At 45.2% G+C, this 12,781-nt stretch overlaps 1 protein-coding gene across 4 annotated transcripts in view; it reads right to left on the reverse strand.

The window, feature by feature from the left end:
- The window catches only part of LDLRAD4 (low density lipoprotein receptor class A domain containing 4), a 239,423-nt gene that overhangs the window by 13,793 nt on the left and 212,849 nt on the right, over positions 1 to 12,781 (reverse strand). For 2 of the 4 annotated variants that reach the window (XR_008429851.1, XM_053937773.1), the window contains exon 4: positions 8,109 to 8,263. Coding sequence is in view for 3 of the 4 variants with exons in the window: in XM_053937773.1 (XP_053793748.1) it covers positions 8,109 to 8,263 (155 nt within the window). In the remaining variant the exon portion in view is untranslated. Of the gene's footprint in view, positions 1 to 8,108; positions 8,264 to 11,208; positions 11,439 to 11,723; positions 11,798 to 12,781 lie in introns of those variants that run through there. The other 2 variants (XM_053937797.1, XM_053937788.1) reach the window with 2 other exon arrangements.

Genomic DNA, 12,781 nt, shown 5'->3' on the forward strand with positions numbered 1-12,781 from the left:
GATGGAACAGGACGTGCTCACTGAGCCAAGACTCCCAGATCTGCTACCAGCCATGCCTAACAGAAATAACTTGTTAGAAGAGAGGAGCTGCCTGTTAGTTCCACTGCTGATACCTGAATCCCAGAACAGTCAAAGGCCCTGCCTGGAGCACTGCAGGTGTTACAGGGACCCCACTGAGTGTAACCAGGGTACTGGGATAGCCACACCAAGATGAGACCAAAGGACCCCAAAGCTCCCTCCACTCTGGGATAACTACTTGAGAAGGTAAACAGCTTGGGATGCAGTTGAACTCTGAGGCTGTGAGATCCTTAGAATGCAAGGATATGTAACAATGTCCTACAGTTCACCTGTAGCTCCTCCCTTCCCTACAGTTTCCCCCAGAGAGAGCAGCAGACTGAATAAATAATTTGGCAGCAGCTAACCCCCAGCAAGATCTCTATCCCAGGAGCCAGAACTCCCCAAGCAGATAGCTGGGTAACATGTGCTCAGCATGCCCACACTTGGAAAATACCAGGCTCACACATGTGCAGACCAACCTCACCATGGTTGGTCCAATGACGCAGCACAGAATTCTCTCCTCACCAAGGCCAGACTAACTGAACCAACACAGAAATTTTGCACTCCTGATATCACTGCATCTACCACAGGAGACTTATTACCTACCTTTCTCTTTATTTAAGGGAAACTCCCCTTTCCCAGTATCTAACCCTACAGTTGGTGCCCACCAATTCCACTGATCTTAGGGTGATGGAAAGATGTGGAGTTGAGAAGAAAGTGCTGCAGAAGAAAAATATCCCCATGACTCCACCTCTCCACCCTGAGACACAGATTTAGGAAATAATGTGCTGGGACCACCCTGACCAATCTGGGGTGACTTATACTGAGAGAAACTGTTAGTTCTTGCTCTCTGCTTGTCCCTCTGCTTACAGACCTTCCTTTGAAAGCTAATATGCTTCCCCTGTGCTCATATTAGTGAAAATCAGATGAGAACTGATACCATTCGTACCTATATTAGGAATTTGTACAAGTAGTTATCAGGTATGTGCAAACAAGGCTAAACCTGAGCAAATGCAATTTACCCATATTTTGATGAGGGCAGTACCTCATTTGCCTGCTTCTTATAGACTGTCAATAGCTAGGCCACCTCAACGTGCTCCCTGAAGAGACTTCAGACATGAGCTTCAATACTTAAAAGGAACAAGGAGAGAAAGCTTATGCATTCATTCCCTATAGTGTATTCATTTTTAACATTGTTGGGCTTTGGAATGAAAATCCTAGCACCTACCAATAACAACAAGCAAGAAAAATCTTAGGGATTCACCTATGTCTTTTGCTGACCATTGCCATTTTTGAGTTTCACCATAATTTACAGAAATTAACTCTGTGATTAGGTTTTGAAATAGCAGCATCATTTAATAAATCCAGCTGAGTGATTACTTAATTATCTCATGGTGATGATTATTTAACTCAATATTTAGAGCTTAGGAAAATCCATAAGCCTAGAATAATTTGCTATTTCATATTTTACAAAGCTTTAGAGCCTCTAGAATTAAACAGTGTAAGTAAAAGACTTTTTGAGGACATTTTTAAACACTGGAGGACACACTATAATCCAACCGCCTCAGCTGAGCATTAGTCCATTGACAGCCAGCAGAAAAGACATTTACCAGAAGAATGATTTTTAACTCAGGAGAAATTATAAGTAAAAATTTACACTCAGCAAAAAGTTTTCCTCAAACTGTAATAAAGCAAAAGGATCCCTGTGCTTGTTATAGCTGGGATAAAGTTAATTTCTTTCATAGTAACAAGTATGGGGCCATGTCTTAGATTTGTGAGGAAAACAGTATTGATAACCCAGGGATATTTTCATTATTACTGAATGGTGTTTACACAAAGTCAGGGCCTTTTCTGCTCCTCACCTGACCCCATCAGCAAGGAGGCTGGGGGTGCACAAGGAGCTGGGAGGAGACACAGCTCAGACAGCTGATCCCACTGACCAAAGGGACATTCCAGAGCATATGGCATCATGATCAGTACATAGAGCCAGGGGAAGAAGAAGGGAAGGAGGACTTTGGGAGCAACAGCATTTGTCTTCAAAAGTCACTGTTACACACCATGGAGCACCAATACCCTGGAAATGGATGGACACGTGCCTGTCCCTGGGCAGGGGTGAATGAACTCCTTGCTTTGCTCTCCCTATGAAACTGTCTTGATCTCAGCCCACAAGTGCTCACTTTTACTCTCCCAATTCTCTACCCCAGCCTGCTGGGAGCAAGTGGCTGTGTGGTGCTCAGTTGCCAGCTGGGGTTAAACCATGACAATCCCATATAATCCAAACTTTTCTTTTTTTTTGCTGACTGTTAAGGAGATTTACAGGCTTTCTCCACTATTAAGTTTCTGCAAAATAGAACTCTGCCTGAAATTATGTTTTCTGAGAAATAAAAGTAAGTTTTTCACTTTCTAAAATGCATTACAATTATTAACAAGGTCCCTGTTTTCCCCTTAACACAGATTAACAGGGTTTTTTTAAACACTGATTTTTATTTTATTTTTATATAAAAACACACACACACAAATACACACATTTCTCTTGCAAGTGAAATGTTCCAGATAGCAGTGTAGTTTCTGATTTTGGCCCTAGGTGGTACATTACACCACATTAAAGCAGCAGCTTGCTGAAAACACTCCAGGAAGGCACAGGGGCTCATTCCTCCCGGTATCTTCCTGGGTGATACAGACCACCACAGCTTTGAAGACAGCAACAAACACAAGCAAAACAAACTATTGTGTTGCCCCCAACAGAATGATGAGTATTCCAGCAGGATTGCTTGTTCCTTTAAAAGCAACTCCTCAAGGGCAGGAAAGGTGATGCTGTCTAATAGAGCAGTGCAGGGTACAACGGAGAAGTACAGAGAATTACAGAGTGCCAAATCTCTCACACATTATCTGCCTCCCTACACTTACTGCAATCATTCCTGTTACTTAATGCTTTAAAACTTTTATTTCCCCAGCTTCACAGCACTTCATCACTTTAAGTAATCTCCATTTCATTCAACTGAAGGGAGTAAGTACTATTATCCTTCCTTCTTTGTTTGGAGATGAAGCAAGTTGCCCAAGGTGACACACTGAGTCAGGTGCCACCCAAAGCCAGCGCTCCTCGCTTCTAGTCCTACCTGCAGATTTCCTGGACAATCCTGCCCTTATTAAACATATAATGACTTTACTGTGGGAGCCTTCAAAGAGCAGCAGCCGAGCTTGCTGTCCCTCTTGGCAGCACTCTCTGAGGAGAGGCGAGCCCATGTCCCTGAAGGAGACAACAGGAGAATACAGTGCACATCCAGCCCTTGCCAAATGATGACTGGTACAAACAAAAAGATTTGGCAAAGCAGGGTGGTCTACAGCGCTCACACTCTCTCCTGGCTGTAGACTGGGTTCTTGTTCCCAGTGGGATTTTCTGTCTTTTGCACATGTCAGTAAGAAAATGAGAACGAGTGGCCCAGGGACACTAGCAGGGAACAGACAGAATAATACCAACGCCAGTAGGAAATAATTTAAAAGACCAGTAGGAAACACTAACATTTGAAATTAGTGACAAATCCCTGAGCTGTCAATATTATTGAGTATTTTCTGTCACCCTCCTGACATTCCCTTTTATTCTGAAATAGGTGGTACAGGGCAGAGGGGGAGTATTTTTTACAGCTGTGCTCCTGGATTTTGGCATCCAAGACTGGCATTCTCAATGCAGGTTGTAATGCAAGCTGACCAGCCTGAGCAGCAAGGCTGCCCTCCATGCTGGGAGGCAGGGGCTGGTCAGGGTGAACATCTAGTGTGATGGATGCAGGGATTTGCTGCCAGGAGTAGGCCTGGGGCAGTATAAATGTTCAGCACTCATTCAACATCTACTTTATAAAAGAAGACAATGCAAAGACACCAGGGTAGGGAAAAGGAATGAAATTAGGAACATAAGAAGCTCATTAAATAACTCTCTGTAAGTCAGTTAATCTCTTTCTCCTCAATGTCCCCATGGAAATCACTGGTGATGACATTAAGAGTTAATCATTGGGAAGCAAGATTTGTATTTGTTTTGTCCCAGCAAACAGCAGAGTGCCCCAGCAGCAGCTCAGCTGCAGCTACCTACAGTCCAGCAGGACACTTTTGGTTACCAGCAACAGTGGCCCCCCGACACAAGGTCAACAAAGGCACAGCCAGCAACGCAGCAACACTGATCTCCCCTTGGCTATCAGACACACAAACCCTCTGCACAGATGTGCCCTTCCAGGGCTGCCACTTGGCTCTGCCCCAAAATCCCCCAGCACTGCCACTAGCATCAGCTGCTCCCACACAGGAGGTTCTGTTGTTTCAAAGTGAAGCAGCCCCTGGGCAAGCTCCTGGTGTACTCCACACCTTATGGCTTTTGTATCCCTCTCAGGTGTTCTGCAACCCTTGGCTTGCTCCCAGCTGTGAAGCCCAACACTGCTGATGGATAAGCCAGCAGCAGGAAACATTCAATATTTTATCCACTGTGATACTGACACTGTTCAGCACCTTGCATGCTCACTCCAGGCTACTGCTCATGCCAACATGGTTATTGCACAGCATTTTTCTACCTCTCATAATTAGGATCCCAAAATTAGTATTTCTGTTAATGTTAAAACAGGGCTGGAATGCTTAATAACCTCACTTGGAGAGGGCAGGCAGCATCTTCAGCAGTGCAGCACAAGCACCCACTGCTCCTGAGCACTCAGTGTTTGTCCTGCCCTTGGCTGTGATCTGTTTAAGGCCTTGGCCCAAAAACCAAGGTACTAAAATACCAAAAACCAGGGGAAAGACTGGAAGATGACACTCCAGAGGAATGAAAAGAAAAATTACGAAAAAACAAAGATGAACAGAAAAGTGTATTTACAGAACAGGCACATAACAACAACATTTAGCAGCACTTGCCGAAGAGCAGCCTTTTTTTTCCATGACTGGTCCTTTTTCTGCCCTTCAAACATTTAACACTTGTGATTGCAGTGATTTCATCTTCTTAATATTCTAATTTCTGACTTAACCTGAAAGTTGAAATTCTCATTATCATCCTCTTTCATTTTTGTTTTATTTGAGGACGTTTGTTCAGGTTTTTTTTTTGTTTGTTTTTGTAACCATTAAGAAGTTCAACCAGAAAAAGAAATCTACTAATATCTTTCATTTTGTTACTTCTGATGCCTAACCCATGAGTTTTACAGGTGTGAGGCCAGTAATAAAGGCAGTAGGTAATTTAGCTGATCACTTCTACTACACTCTGTAGAAGAACCAGAATAAGAGAGATCATTTGTTCAATAGCTGGTCTTTATCAGCCCAGAAACCTGTGCAGTTCAGCCACCACTTAGCTGGTGGAAGCCATAATTATCTAGAAATAGGACAGGCTTAAAGAAAACTGAAGGTAACAAAAGGACAAAAAAAAAAAAAAAAAAAAGCCCCATCTGAACAGGAAAGGCTGGATTCTACATTTTGATACACCTCTGCTACCTCAGTTACATGAAAGGGTGCTCACTTCAGAGTTCACTTCAGAACTAGCCAACAGTCAAATGATTTGCTTTACCATTTTCTTTCAAGAAACATGTCTGAATTTCCTCTATTTCCATTCACTATTTCTCTATCAAAAAAATACTTAAGTCACAATAATATTTTCTTCAGACATCAGTGGTTAAAAACATTTATATATGTTTTCAGAGTCTAAATGCCATTAAAAAATATTCCCTTGCAAGAAAATCCACTTGGATAGCATGTGCACACAGAACAAGATGTGTGCCTAGTACAAAAAAATTAATTTTAGAAGTGTATAAGCTGCATCTCCCCACTCACACTGTCTATCTTGTGCAAGCCACTCCACTGTGGACAGTGAGAACAAACTGGTCATTTGCTGTTTCTTACCACAGAGCATTTACTTTAGTTTTCTGACCCTCATTCTCTGCACATTGCTTTTAAGGTTTGCACTGCACAGCCAGTTTTTATCAGAATTTTCTTCTAACACTTGAGACAAAAGAAAACTCAAAGTTTTTGACATCTGAACTCAGAGACCTCTAAATCCCCATTCCCCACAAGTATGACCTTCTTCTAAGAAGAGCTGCAGCTTATTAGAAATTCAGATGAGTAATAGTGATGACAAACCTATACCAAAGGCTTTCAGAAGAATTAGTAACTGGTTCTTGCCATCAATTCCCATGAAGTGCTCACTTGACTGTGATTATCTTTACTTATAATGGTGACATCAAACTGAAACTGAGTCAGTGTTTTAATAATTATTTAAGATCAGTTCTGGGTACTAAAGCAGCTCCCAAACTGCATGTTCTTCTTCACAAGAAGGTGAAGTTTTCTCCCTTGTACCCAAGAGGGGGAAAAAAAAAAAATCACTGGCTCTGTCTGATAACAGACAATAGTAATGAGCCATACAAAGGAAATAATGGGTTATTTCATGCATTTGACAGCTTACTACAGTTTAAAAAGATTTGTGAAGATGAAAATGCATTTCATTTATCTAAAACTATTTCATTTTAGGCATCTGTAGCAATTATAGCTAACATTTTTCAGACAGAATTGTGGTTCTTGAATTACAGTGTCCATTTCAAAGCAACATTCAAATTAATCCAGTCAATTTTTCCAGTCCTCAAGTCCACGAGGTTAATGTTTGACAAGTTCCAGTTTCATCTGTAACCAAATTAGAGCTAAGCATTCATACACTACCGAAGTGCCAGGCAATGAGGCAGCCTCTCCTTGAGGAGGCAGCTCCTTTCCTCCTCCTGCAGCCTCCAAGGAAAGAGCAATTCACCCCAGTAAAATGGCACAGGTGATGTACTAAGAGAGAGCTTTGGGAACCCTGCATTGTCACACTGTAGAGCTGACTTTTGGGAGGGAGCTGCCAACTGCCAGAATTGCCAGGGAAGCAGCTCCACAGCAGCCACTGTGGCATCTCTGCCTCCTTCCCTGTCAATGCTGCCTCCCCTGCTGAAATCTAACAAGAAAAGCAAAAGCAAAAAGTTAGCAATTAGTGCTCAGCCAGAGCAGTCCCCTGAGGCCTCTCACCCTGGCAGCTCCCTAAGGAGCACAAAGAGGGAAGAAACAGAAGACTGGAATGGATAAAAAGGTGAGACTGTGGTGTTAGAACTGGTGTAAACCATTATGATCACATCTCTCAGTTACAATCTGACTTTTTTTTGACAGCAAAGGGAAGCTGTGAATTCAGCACTGTTACCAGGAATTCAACGCATCAAAAGGTGACTTCATAAATGGCCCCTTGGCCATCACTGTCAGCAAAGAGGCCAAGGGCACCTCTATGGGAAAAGCACATCAGAAGGAAGGACCTCCCTGCAACACCACAGGACACTGTGTGGCTTGTGGGGGATATCCAAAGTCAGGGACACATTGTGGTTAACCCTCACAAGGGAGCAGAGCATCCCACCTAGCAAACTGCTGGCTCACAAGGCAAATTAGGTGTTCATTTACTGTTGGGTTGACTAAACACACTCTTAACAAGCACTGACTGAGATTCCATCTTAAGCCTTTGCCTGTGTAACACATCTTAAGCACGCCAGGTCCTTGGAGAGATCCTTTTTCTAGTCTCTTCTTGCTGTTTTCATGAAACAAACATTACATTTTCCTTACTGGGACAGTGGTTTTGATCCAGCAAACAGCCATGGCAGCGTCACAAAACAGTAACAGCAATAAAACCCCAGGATATCACACAATATATGCAAAGTCATACCAACGTGTATTTCAAATCTTTGCACCCCAGCTAATCTCCATTCATTCCCCTTCTACACTCCCCTCTCAAATTACAGCAGCAGCAAACACAATGTCCCATCTAAGCCTCCAAATGCAAAATGAATATAGGCTACATAAAACATAGCAGGGTCTAAAAATAATTGAAGATCATTTACCTTAAACTTGCATTCTAAATTTGTTTTCTACTGACAAATACAAGTTTGGCAAAAGATCCAACTATAGGGAGTATTAAAAGTGATAGCAGAAGTTTTTCCAGCAGTTGCCTATACCAGAGCTCTTTGGGAGGCTTTGCTGCAGGCCCATACAGCCCAAGGAAAAGGAGTTTGGGGCAAGGGGCTCCCACTCACCGTCTGCAGAGTTTCTTCTTGTCTTCTGCTTTGGCTCTGTCGGTTGATAAAGGAGCGTGTCGAGAGTTTGTAATGGTTCAACAAGCAGATGATCACTACCACCATAACAGTTATAACCACGATTATAATGATGATTTGAACAAACTCCAGTTCAGCTAAAACACAAAAAAAAAAAAAAAAAAAGAGGAAAATGTGTCATCAACACTCAGAAGGTTAACCATCAAAGCAACAACCTGAAAAGACCCTCGATATTTCTCTGAGATTGATCTGGCTTGAGATACTCTTTCTGTCCATTCTGTAAAGTTTTGTGACAAAAACTGTTCTAAAAAGTATGAAAATTATTTAATTTTTGCCCGAGCAAATTGATCAGCATCAATGGCTGTAGGTCAAAACTAAAGCTTCTTGGTGATCCTTCTCTGCAGCCTCCACAGGTAATAAACTCTTCCAGAGATGAGCCTTTTTGGACAAAACAATTTCACTGAACAAAAAACCCGAAGAAACCTCATACACAGAAACCCCATTCTATTTTAATAGCCATCTGTAATACCAACAGAGTCCAGAGGGCTCCATAAGCTTCAAAGCCTGAGAGGAATCAGGACACTGATTATTTAAGTACACTACCCTTAATTTTTTTATCAAGTAAAAAGCATGAAAGCTATTTAACTAGAGTGGAGAACCTTAAGTCTATTGAATCTACATGCAGTGTCTTTTTCAATTACCACCTTCTCTCCAACTAGTAACTTTTCTAGGCCTTTCCCAGTCAGGTAAAAAAATCTAAAAAGAGCTCTAGTACTCTAAAACAAGATACGTTCCACCACGGTTAAAAATGAAATCAGGGCCCTGGTTGTTGCAAGAGATACAATTACAATGAACTCCATCAGAACCCATCCCCTTATCTGAAGCCCTGCCTATACCACAAATATTAAGTATATTTAGAAATGAGTCACTCTTGCACCCTTTTGGCTATACTGGAGCAGCAAGGATGAGCAATGTAAGGGGAAAAATTGCCCTTTGCAGTTACCTAGTTGATGATATTTCTATGGAAACTGCATTGCTCACAGGGGATGCAATCATCTTGAAAGACAACTCCAGTTAATGGGAGGAGGTCTTTGATTGCTAGGTTGGTAAAAAGCAAAGAAGCAGCTCAAGTTGCTCAGTTTCAGTACTTTCCAAAAAGGGCACTACTTTTCGGATGCAAAAACATGAACCTTGGGGAACCAATACTAAATTTCTGTTTTAAAAAAATAATGAGGAAAGAGAGATGCCATATGAAAATGAAAGGACAGGACAAATATCAGAAAACAAGCCCCTTTCCCCCCCCATCTCTAATTTGTAGCCATGCTCAGCTTTCTGTGTGACAGAAACACTTGTGCAGACACAACACAACCATGAAGCTGAGGCAGAAAAATGCCACTTAAAAATAAAATCCAAGATGAACCTGCAGTGGACCTAAAGGAGACCCAAGACTGTTTCATTATTCTAAGATCTCTTGCAAACAAAACATCAGACTAGAGGAGCTGCAAGCATGCTGGTGTCTAGTGGGGGCTGGTGCCAAGGTGCAGGCACAGCCACAGCACCAAAGTGCTGAGGGTCTGCAATCGTCTCCTGAGGAGTAACTCAGCCTACTTAAGACTGAGTAAAGGGCAAAAATATGTCTATCACTTTATCACTCTTTGCTGTCAAGTACTTTCCACTCATCATTAAGACCACCAATGTTTCTAAAGAATTTGGTTAGTCAGTGCTTTGTGCTCTGCTTTTGCTATCAACCCCACACGCAGGGCAGCGATCTTAATTTTTCCCCTTTCTTGCATCACTGGAAGCTAACAATGTCAGCACCAAAAGATCAAAAAGCCGGAAGAACAGAATTAATTAAAAAATAAACCCACCCAAACCACAGCTAAGTTAAAAGTCAGTTTTTCTTGGCTCAGAAACACAGAACACAGACTTTACACAGTTAACAACTTTTGCAATTCACATTCTGTGGCTACTGAAGTACTAAAGGGTTTCTTTATCCAAACTTTTTTTGGGTCCATGTCACACTTTAGACTGGAAATTGAGAGACTGTTGCTAAAGGGCAACATGCAAAACAACCCATGTTTATTTAGGATTTCCTAGAATGCACAGATCACTAGAATGACATGTTACTTCTCTATCTGCCAAGGACAGAGTCTTCTAAATTTATCGAGACCCCTGCATTACAGTGGCGAGGGACAGTACCTCTCCCTCAGAGATGAGTGACTTGGTCTGTGAGCACTTCCCGTGGGAGGTAATAATTTGAAAATGTTTGATTAAAATATGGCCATACAATAAAGAAAATAAAAACCACAGCACACAGCTGTGAGCACATGGGATTTCCCACATTCAGTTTACATTGTAAACACCAAACTGCAACAGAATACATTATTGATGTTCAAGAGGATTTCCTCAATGGAAAGCATGGGGAAAAGAAAGATAATTTTAAATCTCTTCTTCCTCCTGAGTGACATTCCTGCTGCTCATTAGGTTATTAGCAGTAAAAAGCAAAGGCAGACTGCAGCAGCAGCGATCTGTATTTGCTGGCACTGATCAAGGCCATTTAAATAGTTCCTAGCGGCTGCTGACAGGCACTGGGTCACCCCGGCCCCATCACATCCCCTGCCCAACACCTGCCAGGCGTGAAGGGCCACCGCCTTCCAGACAGGCATCTCCTCCTCCCCTATAAATTTTCCTATAAATTGACTGGGAAAGAAACCAGGCAAAGCTTCAGGAAGAGAAATGCTTTGGTTTTACTACCCTGAGCCTATCACACACATATATCCGTTTCTTTATGCGCAAGAAACAACATTTCTAATAAAAATTCTCCAAGGCGAAAAACCCTAAAACCAAACACAACGTTTCAGGGTAAACGCCCAACACGGAAAAGGCAACGCGCTGAATCAAATTACCTTCTCAGAAGAGCTCGAAGAGAGAGACATAATTTACAACCCTATCAGCAACCACACCAGACCGTCACCCCGAACCTCCCCCCGCAGCTCCGCCGGCGAGCGCTCCCGGGCGCGCCGGGCTCTGCGGTGCCCCGGGCCGCATCCCGCGGTCCCTGCCCCTGCGGACGCGCCGGTACCTCTTTCCAACAACAGGTCTTTTAACCGCGCATCCTTCACCGCTGTCTTGTTAAGCCGCTCACTGGACATGCTCGCCTCCGCCGGGCGGGGGGCTCAAGCCGCTCCGCCAGCCCCCGCGGCGGGCACCGCATCCCCGGCAGCCCCGGGCTCCATCCAGAGAGGAGACACGGTCAGGGAGGCTGCCAGGGAGCCTCCCGCCCGCGCCTCTCCCGGCGCTCGGAGCACGGCCGGCACCGGCCGCTCCCGCCCCGCCGTGCCCCGGCCGCGCGTGTGCGCGCACGCACGGACACCAGGGTCCCGCCGGGCTCCGCGCCCGGGGCGAAACGAGTTTAAAAAAAAAATCAAAAATCAAAAAACCCAAACCACAACAACAACAAAAAGAAAAAAAAAATTAAACTAAAAACCAGTCGACCGGCGAGAACAAAAAGAATGGAAAGGCGCTGCCCCGCTGCTGGGCGAGCCCCGCGGGGAGGCGCAGACAGCGAGGGAAGGAGGGATGCAGGAAGGTCCGTACCTGACCCGCGCCGCCGCCGCTCTTTAAGCCCGGCCCGGCGCGGCGCGCTCGGGGCGCCCCGGCTCCGCCGCCTGCCCCGGCCCGCCCGCGCCTGCGCCGCGCCCGCGCCGCCCCCGCGCACGTGCCCGCGCCCCGCCCCGCCCCGCCCCGCCCGCCGGGACGGGACCGCGCGGGGCCGGACGCGCTCCCGGCCCCGGGCGCTTCAAAGGGCACGGGCGGCCAAATCTCGCCCCCAGCGTCACACCGACGGCGAGAGTGAGCCAGGGATCCTCCCAGCTGCGCGGCCGCGGGTGCCTTATCCGAAGTTTCACGGGTAGTCGTGTGTGTGCGCGTGTGCCGTAAGCATTAGGGAGTCGCATCCTGGAGCTATGCTATAAAACCGAAACCATCAGAAGGAACAATGCCTGTAGCCTCTCGTTAAAAAAATAAAAGAAAACCTAAAGAAGGAGGGGAAAGAAGAACACCGGGCTCCAGCCGCACGTGTATTTCTTTGGCAGAACTCCCAGCTCCAGCAGTGCCTGCCTTCCTCTGAAGCCCTGTGCCTGCCAGTGAACCCTTCTGCTGTCCCTGAACCCCTGTGCCTGCCCCTAAACTCTCTGCCCACCCCAGAACCCCTGTGCCTATCCTTTAACCCCTCTGGCCGCCCTGAACCCGTATGCCTGCCCCAGCCCAGCCACTGAGGCAGCCTTTTTGGCTGATGAACACTGCCAGATGGCTTCCTCATCCCGCTCCCCACCTGTACTCGCACTCAGAGCACCACAGTGGAGGCCAGCAGCAGGAACTTAGGGCTGTCCCTGCTGCCAGCGTGCATAGGAGCAGCACGGTCCCACAGTGTCTCTGCCGTGTTAGGAAGCACCATTAGCACCGTGTCCCTCAATTCCCAGGATGTTCCTTCTATACTGGCTTCACCATCGTGGCCAAGACTCCTCCTGTTCCGAGTTACTTCTTTGGACTATGGTGGCATCCCCAAAGCACTGAATGAGAGCAGTGTGTTTATGTAAACAAGAAAAGTGAGTTCACCCTCTGGCCCATGCTTGGCCAGGGATTTGGAGTTCCTG

This window comes from Vidua chalybeata, chromosome 1 (assembly GCF_026979565.1).
Source record: "Vidua chalybeata isolate OUT-0048 chromosome 1, bVidCha1 merged haplotype, whole genome shotgun sequence".
In the NCBI taxonomy this organism is placed as follows: domain Eukaryota; kingdom Metazoa; phylum Chordata; class Aves; order Passeriformes; family Viduidae; genus Vidua; species Vidua chalybeata.